The 20,432-nt window shown below is 51.1% G+C and overlaps 1 protein-coding gene across 1 annotated transcript in view; it reads left to right on the forward strand.

Moving 5' to 3' along the window:
* The window catches only part of DTNBP1 (dystrobrevin binding protein 1), a 216,737-nt gene extending 212,126 nt beyond the window's left edge, over window positions 1–4,611 (forward strand). Inside the window, exon 10 of the mRNA XM_075585658.1 lies at window positions 1,074–4,611. Coding sequence (XP_075441773.1) covers window positions 1,074–1,309 — 236 coding nt within the window. The 3' untranslated portion in view covers window positions 1,310–4,611. The remainder of the gene's footprint in view (window positions 1–1,073) is intronic.
* Window positions 4,612–20,432: the final 15,821 nt, after the last annotated feature.

The raw sequence follows: 20,432 nt of genomic DNA on the forward strand, positions 1-20,432 counted from the left end.
CCACCCCAGTGTACATCTGCGTTGCCCCAAAGGCGTACAGCCTGACCCATTGCACAGGTCACTGGTTCACTTTGGTGCTTAGAGAGACTGCTTGTTTAAGCGTTCCTTTACTCTCATAGTTTTATTGTATATACAGTGTCCCAGAGCAAAGAGCCCAGAGTCAGTGCTCAGAAAAAATCACAAACGTGGGTCCAAATTCTATTGTATGGTATACCCAAGCAGATATAACTGCATCAAGATTCAATGTAAATAGTACCAGATGCGTGTGGTTTGATCTTGACATGCATTGAAATAACTCCTATTGTAAGTAAAACACAAGCCACATAGCATTGTCCTGTGGATCTGTCAATTGAATCACAGCCGTGAGACAAGGACAGGCACCCACTAGACTTAAGGGCTTGTGTCACCTGGAGTGTAAAGCAGTCCAAAAGCTATCAATACAAATGTGACTATTTGATAGAGTACTCACGACCTGCATACTTCTCCACGATGCATCTCTGGAAAGCGTGCACACGGCTGAAGAGGACGAGTAACCAGATGTATTCCCATGGGAGAAGAGCAAGGCGGTGCACTGCTAAAGAAGATGGAGGCTGGATCGCAAAAAAAAGATCATTTATTCCATCATGGTGACGCTAAAAATCGGGAAACGGTAGGGAAACTAACGCGCTTCGCACAATCTAGCGGTTTATCAAAGAGCTTTGATAAAGCCCTTGATACCGTGAAAAGCGTTGGTTTCCCTACCATTCCCCGATTTTTATTGTGTCATCGTGATGGAATAAATTATCTTTTTTTGCCATCCAGCCTCCATCTTCTTTAGCAGTGCACCGCCTTGCTCTTCTCCCATGGGAATACATCCGGTTGCTAGTTTTATTATATAGTTGCATCGCCTTCAGCTCTAAGAAATATATCAACAAGATAACATACATAAAGTATAGCGTCAAATGTTCTATAAGCCTCTGTACTGATCAATACTAACAGACGCAGATAATTCATACTGCAAATAACACTTGTTCCCCTGTTGTGTAACTAATGTGATATTCCTCTCTTGTCTCCTCTCATGCTGAACGCTGAAGGCCCTGACTTTGATTCCTGCCACAGTGAAATAACACTTCAGGTTCCCAGCCAGGCAGAGCTGCGACACAAACTTTCTTCACTGTCTTCTACGTGCACCGACTCTGCCAGCCAGGAAAATAGTGAAGACGGAGGAGAGTCGCCTGTTGTTCAGTCAGATGATGAGGATGTTCATGCAGACTCTGTGTTAACTGGTGTGCGCCATGTTGGAAAAGCAAATTCTGATGTCAGCGATTAAAGTGGTTCTCACACACCGCATGGACACTAGTTTTCTCCTCCTCCTGCCAGGGTCTTCTGTGTGAGTGAACCAAAAGCTAGCTTGTACTAATTCACCTTAAAAGCCAGATACACTGATGGGTGTTTTATCTCAAACAAATAATTGTGTATAAATTAAATTTAAGGGAAAAAATAGTGTTCTTTAGCAAAATCTTCTTTACTATAGTCCATTTTATGCCAATGGTCTGCTAAAGATGGAGAAATTGTAAGATTTGAATGACCTTCAAAGAGTTTTACTTGTGTAATCAGTTGTGTAAGCAACACAACTGTTTGGTCAGAGAAAAGCTAATTTCTTCTGCATGTTGAACAATGCACATTGAAAGCGCTTTCATTGTTATTTGTTAATTACCATGTCCTAGAGCTACCAGCGACTGAATTTAAATTCACTTAAAATTGTTCCCTGGCAATTCTGGGCTTGTAGATTGCTTTTGATTTCAGAATTCTAGCGCTAAATAAAAATAATGTACAGACAATTTTGAAACAAGTAAAATTGCCAAGTGTGACTTTGAATTGGACACAGTGTATAAGAAAACCGCCCGTTTCTTTATATTCCCTTTGCAGTCTATTTACAACGTATTGGGAAATCAGTTTAATGAAAAGTAGGAAACATGATGCGGTATTGTATCTACTTTTGACCTCTAATCCCTTCGCTTCCAAAGAGTTCAGCTACACATTGATCAGTAATTCCGTGCAGGCCACGCTGGCAGTGGAAGGGCTTAGAAATGAGGATTTTGAGGATCATGTTAGGGCGCTGAAAGCAAGATGAAGTGCTTTCTACACTACTCCAGTATTCCTTGGTTCATCTTGTGCCAATAGTTGTGTGCTACAACTCCAATGATTTGCGTACGAACAAAATCATTTCCTACAGTGTGGGTTATTTGTAATAGTTCCACCACTGTGAAATCATCAGCAAGGTTACTTGTGTTGGACACGTTTGTTATTATTTGGGTTTTCCTTTCATACCAGAGGTATACGGGAGTCTTTGAAAATTCCCAAAAAAATCCAAAGAGGATCGGATTGAACAAGTGAAAATAAAAACGGACTTCCTTACTAGCAGTGAACCCTTGACCCTGTAATATCACGACAAAACAAGTAGCCATAGTATTACTGCCATAAATAACACGTGTTGTCCTATGGATTATAAAGATGCTTTATCTACCCAAAATGTGGAATCTGTTATAAAAGAATTTTAAAACTGCAATGTTTTTGAAAATCCAAATGAATGAAGATCAAGTTGATACTGTGCTGTTTTTTTTTCTCCTTTTCTTTCAGTCTATTATTTTACAGTTAACTGTGTCTGTATCTGTGTCTCTCTCTGTATCTCTCTCTCTCTTTTTCCTTTTGTTTGGCTACAAAACTGTTACCACTACAAGACAATTGTTTTATTATACTTAATCATGTTGGGTTCCCCTGTGTCTACCCCAATTACATTAGTTACCCACTTATTTTTTTCCTGAAATTCTGTTTCAGGTATCGACTACTTTTAGTTAAAAAAAAATAAAAAATTGCATGCTCATGTTGCCAACCTTTATCTTCAAAGCATGAGCCCTAGTCCTGTCTTTAAAGCGGCAATCGGAGCAGCTTAAAATACAATATACATATATGCAGCCTTTGATTACCTTTTGCCGATCAATTTGTTCTCCTGTGATTGATCCTGCTTCCCAGGGTTCAGTACATGGCTGCCTTTCAATTTCAGTGAAGAAGAAGAATCAGGCACACGCTCTTAATCGCCAAATGAAAAGGGGTTTGATGTGCCAAGGAATCCAGGTTTAGGCCTACACCGTGAGAGAGGCAGTATTACTGCGGACACGTTGGATTCCTTGGCACATTAAACCCCTTTTCATTTGACGATTAAGACCGTGTGCCTGATTCTTCTTCTTCACTGGATCTATTTGGGACATCAGGAGCTCCCCAGAACCAGCGCACCGGCGGTTAAGTACCCCACTTTCACCCTTTTTGTTTGAGTGCGTGCACTACCTTCATTCCATGCCTTTCAATTTCAATCATTCCTTCAGTCAGTGTAACTCAGCAGCTACAATGTATCCTTATTTTACGAGGTAACTTTGTCTATTGTTACAGTTTACAGCTCAAACTGATAAGTTGTTGCCAATATTCTCAGCAAACAGGAAAGTGTTACAAATATCTTGCACTGCTGGGGACGTGCTAAAACCTGCAAGAGAAATAAATCAAAGGATGATCATTATATTAAAACTCATTTAAAAAAAATAGCATTGAGTTGAATTTTAGCAGCCATTATGTTAGTCACATAATCAGGATTTTGACAGATTTATAACAGGAGCACCAAACGATTTCCAGTTTAGGTAAGGATGTAGAATTATACATTCACATGCTTTACATATACAAATAAGAAGAATGGGGGGGAATGTAGTATTGCTGCTTTTAAAGAGACATACTACCAAAAGAAAAGGTTGCTACTGCTTAAACAATTAAGAAAATTCAGCGTGTTAGGGATTGTTTCACTGATCATACTGTTTATATGAAAATGACAGGGTGGGCTGCAGTCTGTGTGGGTCTCCCATTTCCTTCCCCGTGGCCACCGGGGGGGGGGGGGAACTTGTGTAGAAATGTATAGGTTTTCTAATTTACTCCTTTTTCATTTTACAGACTGTCTGACCTTATTCATACTGTATGTAACTTTGTCATCTTTTTCTGTACAAGCACTAACACCTTTTTGTTATATTGCATCTAAAATTGAAGTACTATTCATGAGCTTTTAAAACATTGTATATTTTCCTGATTGACAGTGAGGCCGAAAACTCCTTAGGTGTAAGCCCTAAAATTAACCCTTTGGGTGACATAACTAGCACATCACGGGCTCTTGCACTCCAGGGGGGGTCCCATGACGGAGTAGCTACGTAATATTCTGTATGCTCGTTCTCTAGGGAAGATCACGTGGGAACGCGATCTGCTTGTCCGTTCTGTCGTCAATCACACCGCGATAACACCGGTACTTCCGAGGAGCGGTAACGTCATCCCAAAGTGCCGAAGGGGCTGTGTCACTGAGGCCATGGCACGCAAAGAGATAATCCAGGCAGTGGCAGCGTATTCTGAGTTTGAGTGTAATTGATAATTTCTACAGTAGTGTCCTGTGGGGAGGTGAGGGGGACAACTGGATGGCCAGTGTACATAACACCAATTGAATACTTTGCCATTTTTAATGTTTTTTTATGTAAGGTAAGAACATCTGTCTTTATTAGATCAATAAAGCCTTAAATATCAATAAAATAAGGTAAATTAATCTCATTGGTTCAGGACCTCAATTTGCTTTACTTTGTCACTTACTTGATACTTTTATCCCCATTGTTTGCACTTTTCCTTGTTGTAGTTTGGGCAAGAGTTGGATACACTGTTGGTGAGATATATCTCTAAGGAAACTCAAAACAGAAATTTCGTTTTAAAATCACATTATTTTCATACACTACTCCCGCTGTCACCGAATGATCACGGGCAGAGACATAAATGGCACCACAGGAGGTGATGGTTGGACAGCAGAGAGATGCGGGACACTGAATGTCACGCTAGACCAGGTCTTTTAACACATTTATATTTTTGGGATCATTCAATAGGCAAAACAAGGCAGTGAAATAAAATGGGCTTTATTTGGATAAAACCTCGGCAATACAACAAAACACCAAATACAGAAATATACATGGGGTATGAGATCTAGCCGTACCTAGGTGCAGGGCGCCCGCTTGCAAAGGCTTACCCTGACCGGAACCTTGTTTCGGACGTCCTGGACTGAGATCCAGCAGAAAATCCTGACCGGGACCTAGTCCTGATAGTCATGCAACGGTTTTCGGCAATAAATCCTGACCGCGACCACTACATTTTAAAATGAGAACTTGGTCCTCGCGTCTGACTTAGTCTCTGCAGGGCAGACTTTCCTAGCTTCAAAACGAAGCCGGTTGCTCTGCTATTTGGAACAGAGCAGCTTTGAAAAGTCGGCCCTAACGTCATCGACCCAAGCCACGAAATCGTCTGGTTCTCTGACTCGGCCTTCTTAAATAAACTCCACTAAGCTATCCCTAGCATGGAGGTTGGAGCGACCAATCGGAGCGTGGGAATTCCGCCCCGCCAGCCAATAGAAACGGGCTCGTCTCTGGGCTGACGTCAGAGGAGGAGATGTGCCAAGCCGTCTCGAAAAGCCGGTTGAGCAGGAAATATGATTTAGCAATGGGAGAAGTGCCTACGAGCTGTATCTCCCCCAGCTAACTCATTGCCATCCGCTGGGCAGGCTCCACCAAGTCTGGCAGATACAAAAGGTGTCCCCACAGGGTGCCCTTTGTTCTCCGGACTTGGCAATTCGCCCTTCCTCACCAACCAAACGGGTCTTTTCGACTTTGGACATCCTCCACTCTGAACTACGGACTCTATACAGACATGCCGGCGACTATGCTGATGCCCTGACTGACTGTATAGAGTCTTTTAGCAAATGTCTAAAACATTATAAAGTACACGTTAATAAAGTATGTACATTGAGAAATCTTATAAGGGAAATGGATTCGGAATATTTGGGCTCGAAATCCAGGAGTCTGGGGGACACTGTTGCCCCGATGTAATTCACCCCACGTACCGGCAAATCCTTACTGCTCGCCGGGGAGAATTAAACGACTACCGGTAACTTCAGCCCCCGAACTCCTGCAAACAAAATAATTGCATTTCTACCCAAATATCCCACCTAAAACTGACACACAAGAAATCTCACAGTTCTAGGGCCAAGGGAACATGGAAACAGAAAAAAGCAGGGGTCACGTTATTTTCAGCATGTATTATCCCTGGTCCCTGGCTTATGTAGCTAACAGGGACCCCACGGTTTCAGGGGTAATCAGAGGGCTTAACCTTTATTATGTAGCCTGGTTACCCCCTCCCGTCACACTGAACATGGCAGAGACATGCGGGTCACTGAACATGGCAGAGACATGCGGGACACTGAACATGGCAGAGACATGCGGGACACTGAACATGGCAGAGACATGCGGGACACTGAACATGGCAGAGACATGCGGGTCACTGAACATGGCAGAGACATGCGGGTCACTGAACATGGCAGAGACATGCGGGACACTGAACATGGCAGAGACGTGCGGGACACTGAACATGGCAGAGACGTGCGGGTCACTGAACATGGCAGAGACATGCGGGACACTGAACATGGCAGAGACGTGCGGGACACTGAACATGGCAGAGACATGCGGGTCACAGAACATGGCAGAGAGATGCGGGTCACAGAACATGGCAGAGACATGCGGGTCACAGAACATGGCAGAGACGTGCGGGTCACAGAACATGGCAGAGACATGCGGGTCACAGAACATGGCAGAGAGATGCGGGTCACTGAACATGGCAGAGACATGCGGGTCACTGAACATGGCAGAGACATGCGGGACACTGAACATGGCAGAGAGATGCGGGTCACAGAACATGGCAGAGACATGCGGGACACTGAACATGGCAGAGACATGCGGGTCACTGAACATGGCAGAGACATGCGGGTCACAGAACATGGCAGAGACATGCGGGTCACAGAACATGGCAGAGAGATGCGGGTCACAGAACATGGCAGAGACATGCGGGACACTGAACATGGCAGAGACATGCGGGTCACTGAACATGGCAGAGACATGCGGGTCACAGAACATGGCAGAGACATGCGGGTCACTGAACATGGCAGAGACATGCGGGTCACAGAACATGGCAGAGACATGCGGGTCACAGAACATGGCAGAGACATGCGGGTCACAGAACATGGCAGAGACGTGCGGGTCACTGAACATGGCAGAGACGTGCGGGTCACAGAACATGGCAGAGACGTGCGGGACACTGAACATGGCAGAGACGTGCGGGACACTGAACATGGCAGAGACGTGCGGGACACTGAACATGGCAGAGACGTGCGGGACACTGAACATGGCAGAGACGTGCGGGACACTGAACATGGCAGAGACGTGCGGGTCACTGAACATGGCAGAGACGTGCGGGTCACTGAACATGGCAGAGACGTGCGGGTCACTGAACATGGCAGAGACGTGCGGGTCACTGAACATGGCAGAGACGTGCGGGTCACTGAACATGGCAGAGACGTGCGGGTCACTGAACATGGCAGAGACGTGCGGGTCACTGAACATGGCAGAGACGTGCGGGTCACTGAACATGGCAGAGACGTGCGGGTCACTGAACATGGCAGAGACGTGCGGGTCACTGAACATGGCAGAGACGTGCGGGTCACTGAACATGGCAGAGACGTGCGGGTCACTGAACATGGCAGAGACGTGCGGGACACTGAACATGGCAGAGACGTGCGGGACACTGAACATGGCAGAGACGTGCGGGTCACTGAACATGGCAGAGACGTGCGGGACACTGAACATGGCAGAGACGTGCGGGTCACTGAACATGGCAGAGACGTGCGGGACACTGAACATGGCAGAGACGTGCGGGACACTGAACATGGCAGAGACGTGCGGGACACTGAACATGGCAGAGAGATGCGGGACACTGAACATGGCAGAGACGTGCGGGACACTGAACATGGCAGAGACGTGCGGGACACTGAACATGGCAGAGACGTGCGGGTCACAGAACATGGCAGAGACGTGCGGGACACTGAACATGGCAGAGATGTGCGGGTCACAGAACATGGCAGAGACATGCGGGTCACAGAACATGGCAGAGACGTGAGGGTCACTGAACAAGGCAGAGACATGCGGGACACTGAACATGGCAGAGACGTGCGGGACACTGAACATGGCAGAACCATGCGGGACACTGAACATGGCAGAGACATGCGGGACACTGAACATGGCAGAGACATGCGGGACACTGAACATGGCAGAGACATGCGGGACACTGAACATGGCAGAGACATGCGGGTCACAGAACATGGCAGAGACATGCGGGTCACTGAACATGGCAGAGACATGCGGGTCACTGAACATGGCAGAGACATGCGGGTCACTGAACATGGCAGAGACATGCGGGACACTGAACATGGCAGAGACGTGCGGGACACTGAACATGGCAGAGACATGCGGGTCACAGAACATGGCAGAGAGATGCGGGTCACTGAACATGGCAGAGACATGCGGGTCACTGAACATGGCAGAGACATGCGGGTCACTGAACATGGCAGAGACATGCGGGTCACTGAACATGGCAGAGACATGCGGGTCACAGAACATGGCAGAGAGATGCGGGACACAGAACATGGCAGAGACATGCGGGACACTGAACATGGCAGAGACGTGCGGGACACTGAACATGGCAGAGACATGCGGGTCACAGAACATGGCAGAGACATGCGGGTCACTGAACATGGCAGAGACATGCGGGTCACTGAACATGGCAGAGACATGCGGGTCACTGAACATGGCAGAGACATGCGGGTCACAGAACATGGCAGAGACATGCGGGTCACTGAACATGGCAGAGACATGCGGGTCACTGAACATGGCAGAGACATGCGGGTCACTGAACATGGCAGAGACATGCGGGTCACTGAACATGGCAGAGACATGCGGGTCACTGAACATGGCAGAGACGTGCGGGTCACTGAACATGGCAGAGAGATGCGGGACACTGAACATGGCAGAGACATGCGGGACACTGAACATGGCAGAGACATGCGGGTCACTGAACATGGCAGAGACGTGCGGGTCACTGAACATGGCAGAGAGATGCGGGACACTGAACATGGCAGAGACATGCGGGACACAGAACATGGCAGAGACATGCGGGTCACTGAACATGGCAGAGACATGCGGGTCACTGAACATGGCAGAGACATGCGGGTCACTGAACATGGCAGAGACATGCGGGTCACTGAACATGGCAGAGACATGCGGGTCACTGAACATGGCAGAGACGTGCGGGTCACTGAACATGGCAGAGACATGCGGGTCACAGAACATGGCAGAGACATGCGGGTCACTGAACATGGCAGAGAGATGCGGGTCACAGAACATGGCAGAGACGTGCGGGTCACTGAACATGGCAGAGACGTGCGGGTCACAGAACATGGCAGAGACATGCGGGTCACAGAACATGGCAGAGACATGCGGGTCACTGAACATGGCAGAGAGATGCGGGTCACAGAACATGGCAGAGACGTGCGGGTCACTGAACATGGCAGAGACGTGCGGGTCACAGAACATGGCAGAGACGTGCGGGTCACTGAACATGGCAGAGACATGCGGGTCACAGAACATGGCAGAGACATGCGGGTCACTGAACATGGCAGAGACATGCGGGTCACTGAACATGGCAGAGACATGCGGGTCACTGAACATGGCAGAGACATGCGGGTCACTGAACATGGCAGAGACATGCGGGTCACTGAACATGGCAGAGACGTGCGGGTCACTGAACATGGCAGAGACATGCGGGTCACAGAACATGGCAGAGACATGCGGGTCACTGAACATGGCAGAGAGATGCGGGTCACAGAACATGGCAGAGACGTGCGGGTCACTGAACATGGCAGAGACGTGCGGGTCACAGAACATGGCAGAGACATGCGGGTCACAGAACATGGCAGAGACATGCGGGTCACTGAACATGGCAGAGAGATGCGGGTCACAGAACATGGCAGAGACGTGCGGGTCACTGAACATGGCAGAGACGTGCGGGTCACAGAACATGGCAGAGACGTGCGGGTCACTGAACATGGCAGAGACATGCGGGTCACAGAACATGGCAGAGACATGCGGGTCACTGAACATGGCAGAGACATGCGGGTCACTGAACATGGCAGAGACGTGCGGGTCACTGAACATGGCAGAGACATGCGGGACACAGAACATGGCAGAGACGTGCGGGACACTGAACATGGCAGAGACATGCGGGTCACAGAACATGGCAGAGAGATGCGGGTCACTGAACATGACAGAGACATGCGGGTCACAGAACATGGCAGAGACATGCGGGACACTGAACATGGCAGAGACATGCGGGTCACAGAACATGGCAGAGAGATGCGGGTCACTGAACATGACAGAGACATGCGGGTCACAGAACATGGCAGAGACGTGCGGGACACTGAACATGGCAGAGACATGCGGGTCACTGAACATGGCAGAGACGTGCGGGTCACAGAACATGGCAGAGACATGCGGGTCACTGAACATGGCAGAGACATGCGGGACACTGAACATGGCAGAGACATGCGGGTCACAGAACATGGCAGAGAGATGCGGGTCACTGAACATGACAGAGACATGCGGGTCACAGAACATGGCAGAGAAATGCGGGTCACAGAACATGGCAGAGACATGCGGGTCACTGAACATGGCAGAGACGTGCGGGACACTGAACATGGCAGAGACATGCGGGTCACTGAACATGGCAGAGACATGCGGGTCACTGAACATGGCAGAGACATGCGGGTCACTGAACATGGCAGAGACGTGCGGGTCACTGAACATGGCAGAGACATGCGGGTCACAGAACATGGCAGAGACATGCGGGTCACTGAACATGGCAGAGAGATGCGGGTCACAGAACATGGCAGAGACGTGCGGGTCACTGAACATGGCAGAGACGTGCGGGTCACAGAACATGGCAGAGACATGCGGGTCACAGAACATGGCAGAGACATGCGGGTCACTGAACATGGCAGAGAGATGCGGGTCACAGAACATGGCAGAGACGTGCGGGTCACTGAACATGGCAGAGACGTGCGGGTCACAGAACATGGCAGAGACGTGCGGGTCACTGAACATGGCAGAGACATGCGGGTCACAGAACATGGCAGAGACATGCGGGTCACTGAACATGGCAGAGACATGCGGGTCACTGAACATGGCAGAGACATGCGGGTCACTGAACATGGCAGAGACATGCGGGTCACTGAACATGGCAGAGACATGCGGGTCACTGAACATGGCAGAGACGTGCGGGTCACTGAACATGGCAGAGACATGCGGGTCACAGAACATGGCAGAGACATGCGGGTCACTGAACATGGCAGAGAGATGCGGGTCACAGAACATGGCAGAGACGTGCGGGTCACTGAACATGGCAGAGACGTGCGGGTCACAGAACATGGCAGAGACATGCGGGTCACAGAACATGGCAGAGACATGCGGGTCACTGAACATGGCAGAGAGATGCGGGTCACAGAACATGGCAGAGACGTGCGGGTCACTGAACATGGCAGAGACGTGCGGGTCACAGAACATGGCAGAGACGTGCGGGTCACTGAACATGGCAGAGACATGCGGGTCACAGAACATGGCAGAGACATGCGGGTCGCTGAACATGGCAGAGACATGCGGGTCACTGAACATGGCAGAGACGTGCGGGTCACTGAACATGGCAGAGACATGCGGGACACAGAACATGGCAGAGACGTGCGGGACACTGAACATGGCAGAGACATGCGGGTCACAGAACATGGCAGAGAGATGCGGGTCACTGAACATGACAGAGACATGCGGGTCACAGAACATGGCAGAGACATGCGGGACACTGAACATGGCAGAGACATGCGGGTCACAGAACATGGCAGAGAGATGCGGGTCACTGAACATGACAGAGACATGCGGGTCACAGAACATGGCAGAGACGTGCGGGACACTGAACATGGCAGAGACATGCGGGTCACTGAACATGGCAGAGACGTGCGGGTCACAGAACATGGCAGAGACATGCGGGTCACTGAACATGGCAGAGACATGCGGGACACTGAACATGGCAGAGACATGCGGGTCACAGAACATGGCAGAGAGATGCGGGTCACTGAACATGACAGAGACATGCGGGTCACAGAACATGGCAGAGAAATGCGGGTCACAGAACATGGCAGAGACATGCGGGTCACTGAACATGGCAGAGACGTGCGGGACACTGAACATGGCAGAGACATGCGGGTCACTGAACATGGCAGAGACATGCGGGTCACTGAACATGGCAGAGACATGCGGGTCACTGAACATGGCAGAGACGTGCGGGTCACAGAACATGGCAGAGAGATGCGGGTCACTGAACATGGCAGAGACATGCGGGTCACTGAACATGGCAGAGACATGCGGGTCACAGAACATGGCAGAGAGATGCGGGTCACAGAACATGGCAGAGAGATGCGGGTCACCGAACATGACAGAGACATGCGGGTCACAGAACATGGCAGAGACGTGCGGGTCACAGAACATGGCAGAGAAATGCGGGTCACAGAACATGGCAGAGACATGCGGGACACTGAACATGGCAGAGACGTGCGGGACACTGAACATGGCAGAGACATGCGGGACACTGAACATGGCAGAGACATGCGGGACACTGAACATGGCAGAGACATGCGGGACACTGAACATGGCAGAGACATGCGGGACACTGAACATGGCAGAGACATGCGGGACACTGAACATGGCAGAGACATGCGGGACACTGAACATGGCAGAGACATGCGGGACACTGAACATGGCAGAGACATGCGGGACACTGAACATGGCAGAGACATGCGGGACACTGAACATGGCAGAGACATGCGGGACACTGAACATGGCAGAGACATGCGGGACACTGAACATGGCAGAGACATGCGGGACACTGAACATGGCAGAGACATGCGGGACACAGAACATGGCAGAGACATGCGGGTCACTGAACATGGCAGAGACATGCGGGACACTGAACATGGCAGAGACATGCGGGACACTGAACATGGCAGAGACGTGCGGGACACTGAACATGGCAGAGAGATGCGGGTCACAGAACATGGCAGAGAAATGCGGGTCACAGAACATGGCAGAGACATGCGGGTCACTGAACATGGCAGAGACATGCGGGTCACAGAACATGGCAGAGACATGCGGGACACTGAACATGGCAGAGACATGCGGGTCACAGAACATGGCAGAGAAATGCGGGTCACAGAACATGGCAGAGACATGCGGGTCACAGAACATGGCAGAGACATGCAGGACACTGAACATGGCAGAGACATGCGGGTCACAGAACATGGCAGAGAGATGCGGGTCACTGAACATGGCAGAGACATGCGGGTCACAGAACATGGCAGAGAGATGCGGGTCACAGAACATGGCAGAGAAATGCGGGTCACTGAACATGGCAGAGACATGCGGGACACTGAACATGGCAGAGACATGCGGGTCACAGAACATGGCAGAGACGTGCGGGACACAGAACATGGCAGAGACATGCGGGTCACAGAACATGGCAGAGAGATGCGGGTCACTGAACATGGCAGAGACATGCGGGTCACAGAACATGGCAGAGACATGCGAGTCACTGAACATGGCAGAGACATGCGGGTCACTGAACATGGCAGAGACATGCGGGACACTGAACATGGCAGAGACATGCGGGTCACAGAACATGGCAGAGACGTGCGGGACACTGAACATGGCAGAGACTTGCGGGTCACAGAACATGGCAGAGACGTGCGGGTCACTGAACATGGCAGAGAGATGCGGGTCACTGAACATGGCAGAGACATGCGGGTCACTGAACATGGCAGAGACGTGCGGGTCACTGAACATGGCAGAGACATGCGGGTCACTGAACATGGCAGAGACGTGCGGGACACTGAACATGGCAGAGACGTGCGGGTCACAGAACATGGCAGAGACATGCGGGTCACTGAACATGGCAGAGACGTGCGGGACACTGAACATGGCAGAGACGTGCGGGTCACAGAACATGGCAGAGACATGCGGGTCACTGAACATGGCAGAGACGTGCGGGTCACAGAACATGGCAGAGAGATGCGGGTCACTGAACATGGCAGAGACATGCGGGTCACTGAACATGGCAGAGACATGCGGGTCACTGAACATGGCAGAGAGATGCGGGTCACTGAACATGGCAGAGACATGCGGGTCACAGAACATGGCAGAGACGTGCGGGTCACAGAACATGGCAGAGAGATGCGGGTCACTGAACATGGCAGAGACGTGCGGGTCACAGAACATGGCAGAGAAATGCGGGTCACAGAACATGGCAGAGAAATGCGGGTAACTGAACATGGCAGAGACATGCGGGTCACAGAACATGGCAGAGACATGCGGGACACTGAACATGGCAGAGACATGCGGGCCACAGAACATGGCAGAGACGTGCGGGTCACAGAACATGGCAGAGAAATGCGGGTCACAGAACATGGCAGAGAAATGCGGGTAACTGAACATGGCAGAGACATGCGGGTCACAGAACATGGCAGAGACATGCGGGACACTGAACATGGCAGAGACATGCGGGTCACAGAACATGGCAGAGACGTGCGGGTCACAGAACATGGCAGAGAAATGCGGGTCACAGAACATGGCAGAGAAATGCGGGTAACTGAACATGGCAGAGACATGCGGGTCACAGAACATGGCAGAGACATGCGGGACACTGAACATGGCAGAGACATGCGGGCCACAGAACATGGCAGAGACATGCGGGACACAGAACATGGCAGAGACATGCGGGACACTGAACATGGCAGAGACGTGCGGGACACTGAACATGGCAGAGACATGCGGGACACTGAACATGGCAGAGACGTGCGGGTCACTGAACATGGCAGAGACATGCGGGACACAGAACATGGCAGAGACGTGCGGGACACTGAACATGGCAGAGAGATGCGGGTCACTGAACATGGCAGAGACGTGCGGGACACTGAACATGGCAGAGACATGCGGGACACTGAACATGGCAGAGACGTGCGGGACACTGAACATGGCAGAGACATGCGGGACACTGAACATGGCAGAGACGTGCGGGTCACTGAACATGGCAGAGACGTGCGGGTCACTGAACATGGCAGAGACATGCGGGACACTGAACATGGCAGAGACGTGCGGGTCACTGAACATGGCAGAGACATGCGGGTCACTGAACATGGCAGAGAGATGCGGGTCACTGAACATGGCAGAGAGATGCGGGTCACTGAACATGGCAGAGACATGCGGGACACAGAACATGGCAGAGACATGCGGGACACAGAACATGGCAGAGACGTGCGGGACACTGAACATGGCAGAGACATGCGGGACACTGAACATGGCAGAGACGTGCGGGTCACTGAACATGGCAGAGACATGCGGGTCACTGAACATGGCAGAGAGATGCGGGTCACTGAACATGGCAGAGACATGCGGGTCACTGAACATGGCAGAGACGTGCGGGTCACTGAACATGGCAGAGACATGCGGGTCACTGAACATGGCAGAGAGATGCGGGTCACTGAACATGGCAGAGACATGCGGGTCACAGAACATGGCAGAGACGTGCGGGTCACAGAACATGGCAGAACCATGCGGGACACTGAACATGGCAGAGAGATGCGGGTCACTGAACATGGCAGAGACGTGCGGGTCACAGAACATGGCAGAGAAATGCGGGTCACAGAACATGGCAGAGAAATGCGGGTAACTGAACATGGCAGAGACATGCGGGTCACAGAACATGGCAGAGACATGCGGGACACTGAACATGGCAGAGACATGCGGGCCACAGAACATGGCAGAGACATGCGGGACACAGAACATGGCAGAGACATGCGGGACACTGAACATGGCAGAGACGTGCGGGACACTGAACATGGCAGAGACATGCGGGACACTGAACATGGCAGAGACGTGCGGGTCACAGAACATGGCAGAGACATGCGGGACACTGAACATGGCAGAGACATACGGGTCACAGAACATGGCAGAGACGTGCGGGTCACAGAACATGGCAGAGACGTGCGGGTCACAGAACATGGCAGAGAGATGCGGGTCACAGAACATGGCAGAGACATGCGGGACACTGAACATGGCAGAGACATGCGGGCCACAGAACATGGCAGAGAAATGCGGGTCACAGAACATGGCAGAGACATGCGGGACACTGAACATGGCAGAGACATGCGGGACACTGAACATGGCAGAGACATGCGGGTCACTGAACATGGCAGAGACATGCGGGTCACAGAACATGGCAGAGAGATGCGAGTCACTGAACATGGCAGAGACATGCGGGACACTGAACATGGCAGAGACGTGCGGGACACAGAACATGGCAGAGACATGCGGGTCACTGAACATGGCAGAGACATGCGGGACACTGAACATGGCAGAGACATGCGGGTCACAGAACATGGCAGAGACGTGCGGGTCACAGAACATGGCAGAGAAATGCGGGTCACAGAACATGGCAGAGAAATGCGGGTAACTGAACATGGCAGAGACATGCGGGTCACAGAACATGGCAGAGAAATGCGGGTCACAGAACATGGCAGAGAAATGCGGGTAACTGAACATGGCAGAGACATGCGGGTCACAGAACATGGCAGAGAGATGCGGGTCACTGAACATGGCAGAGACATGCGGGTCACAGAACATGGCAGAGACATGCGGGTCACTGAACATGGCAGAGACATGCGGGTCACAGAACATGGCAGAGAGATACGGGTCACTGAACATGGCAGAGAGATGCGGGTCACAGAACATGGCAGAGACATGCGGGTCACAGAACATGGCAGAGACGTGCGGGTCACAGAACATGGCAGAGACGTGCGGGTCACAGAACATGGCAGAGAGATGCGGGTCACTGAACATGGCAGAGACATGCGGGTCACAGAACATGGCAGAGACGTGCGGGTCACAGAACATGGCAGAGACATGCGGGTCACAGAACATGGCAGAGACGTGCGGGTCACAGAACATGGCAGAGAAATGCGGGTCACAGAACATGGCAGAGAAATGCGGGTAACTGAACATGGCAGAGACATGCGGGTCACAGAACATGGCAGAGACATGCGGGACACTGAACATGGCAGAGACATGCGGGTCACTGAACATGGCAGAGACATGCGGGTCACAGAACATGGCAGAGACGTGCGGGTCACAGAACATGGCAGAGAAATGCGGGTCACAGAACATGGCAGAGACATGCGGGACACTGAACATGGCAGAGACATGCGGGCCACAGAACATGGCAGAGACATGCGGGCCACAGAACATGGCAGAGACATGCGGGACACTGAACATGGCAGAGACGTGCGGGTCACTGAACATGGCAGAGACGTGCGGGTCACTGAACATGGCAGAGAGATACGGGTCACTGAACATGGCAGAGAGATGCGGGTCACAGAACATGGCAGAGACGTGCGGGTCACAGAACATGGCAGAGAGATGCGGGTCACTGAACATGGCAGAGACATGCGGGTCACTGAACATGGCAGAGACGTGCGGGTCACAGAACATGGCAGAGAAATGCGGGTCACAGAACATGGCAGAGAAATGCGGGTAACTGAACATGGCAGAGACATGCGGGTCACAGAACATGGCAGAGACATGCGGGACACTGAACATGGCAGAGACATGCGGGCCACAGAACATGGCAGAGACATGCGGGCCACAGAACATGGCAGAGACATGCGGGACACAGAACATGGCAGAGACATGCGGGACACTGAACATGGCAGAGACATGCGGGACACTGAACATGGCAGAGACATGCGGGACACTGAACATGGCAGAGACGTGCGGGTCACTGAACATGGCAGAGACATGCGGGACACAGAACATGGCAGAGACATGCGGGTCACTGAACATGGCAGAGACATGCGGGTCACAGAACATGGCAGAGACATGCGGGACACTGAACATGGCAGAGACATGCGGGTCACAGAACATGGCAGAGACGTGCGGGTCACAGAACATGGCAGAGAGATGCGGGTCACAGAACATGGCAGAGAAATGCGGGTAACTGAACATGGCAGAGACATGCGGGTCACAGAACATGGCAGAGACATGCGGGACACTGAACATGGCAGAGACATGCGGGCCACAGAACATGGCAGAGAAATGCGGGTCACAGAACATGGCAGAGACATGCGGGACACTGAACATGGCAGAGACATGCGGGACACTGAACATGGCAGAGACGTGCGGGTCACTGAACATGGCAGAGACATGCGGGTCACTGAACATGGCAGAGACATGCGGGTCACTGAACATGGCAGAGAGATGCGAGTCACTGAACATGGCAGAGACATGCGGGTCACTGAACATGGCAGAGACTTGCGGGTCACAGAACATGGCAGAGACATGCGGGACACTGAACATGGCAGAGACATGCGGGTCACTGAACATGGCACAGACATGCGGGTCACTGAACATGGCAGAGACATGCGGGTCACTGAACATGGCAGAGACATGCGGGTCACTGAACATGGCAGAGACATGCGGGTCACTGAACATGGCAGAGACATACGGGTCACTGAACATGGCAGAGACATGCGGGTCACAGAACATGGCAGAGACATGCGGGTCACAGAACATGGCAGAGACATGCGGGTCACAGAACATGGCAGAGACATGCGGGTCACAGAACATGGCAGAGACATGCGGGTCACTGAACATGGCAGAGACATGCGGGACACTGAACATGGCAGAGACGTGCGGGTCACAGAACATGGCAGAGACATGCGGGACACTGAACATGGCAGAGACGTGCGGGTCACTGAACATGGCAGAGACGTGCGGGTCACTGAACATGGCAGAGACATGCGGGTCACTGAACATGGCAGAGACATGCGGGTCACTGAACATGGCAGAGACATACGGGTCACTGAACATGGCAGAGACATGCGGGTCACAGAACATGGCAGAGACATGCGGGTCACAGAACATGGCAGAGACATGCGGGTCACAGAACATGGCAGAGACATGCGGGTCACAGAACATGGCAGAGACATGCGGGTCACAGAACATGGCAGAGACATGCGGGACACTGAACATGGCAGAGACATGCGGGACACTGAACATGGCAGAGACATGCGGGTCACAGAACATGGCAGAGACATGCGGGACACTGAACATGGCAGAGACATGCGGGTCACTGAACATGGCAGAGAGATGCGGGTCACTGAACATGGCAGAGACATACGGGTCACTGAACATGGCAGAGACATGCGGGACACTGAACATGGCAGAGACGTGCGGGTCACAGAACATGGCAGAGACATGCGGGACACTGAACATGGCAGAGACATGCGGGACACTGCACATGGCACAGAGCTTTTTTCTTTTCCCTGCCGCCCCTCCTGTGGTGTATATGGCTTTGCCTGTGATCGTTTGGTGACAGTGAGGGGAGGGCTAAAAATGTCATTAAAATCACATTATTTTCAGTTTTGAGTTTTCTTAGCAGTGATGTACCCGCTGTGCTAGAGCGAGTGATATAAAAAAATAACCAGCTAGGGGAACTTCCGGTGACGTCAATCGACACGGTCGGGTAGAAGAGGAGCTCCTCAGACCCGCAGGCATTTTTGAGTTATAATCCACTTTTCAGAAAAAGGGGAAGGGGAAACACAAATTGGATGTGCCCCCAAAAGAATTCACTTAAATGCACACCACCCAAGTATAAAAATTAACTTTTAATAAATCCTTAAAACATATATTACCAAAGTAACGTGTAATGTGAATTAAAAAGGTATTAAATCGTGGCTATCAAGCAACCGTGTCATTAGTTGATCATACTCCCCCAGTATCAATTGATACGATGGGATGTTGAAGACAGGGAATGCTATGAGTAGGGTATAAAACCCCTCTGGGGTAGCGGTAAGACCAAATATAGAGTGTTATATAATTATATACAGGCAAGTGGCCACAGGATTAAATATCCTAATGCTGCTAAATATAGCCCCCTGCACATTTACATGGAGATTGGTCTAAGTAATAGCGCTGGTATGTGATGGTATAATAGCTGTATTGTAAAGCTTCCAAATACTGCAGTAATGGCTTAAATACACAGCAATATAATATGAAGACGCCTCACATTAGGTGCAGGGATACCAGGCACACTGACCATGAATAGATTAATAAGTAGTTAGCTCATATGGTCTTTTCAGTTACACCCAGGATACTGCAAACACTACATTAAAAACAGCTCCAAGTAGGAGACTGACAACATTGCGCGTCCAACGCGCGTTTCCCTCCAGCAAAGGAGCTTCTTCAGGGACAAGTATTACTGGGGGAATGAGGTCTGAACCCTTTTATACCCTTACAACACCCTAATTGCACAATCAATGAATAACAGCTGTTGCACATGCGCACTGAGGTCCGTTCCAA

This window comes from Ascaphus truei, chromosome 2, assembly GCF_040206685.1.
Source record: "Ascaphus truei isolate aAscTru1 chromosome 2, aAscTru1.hap1, whole genome shotgun sequence".
NCBI classification, from domain to species: domain Eukaryota; kingdom Metazoa; phylum Chordata; class Amphibia; order Anura; family Ascaphidae; genus Ascaphus; species Ascaphus truei.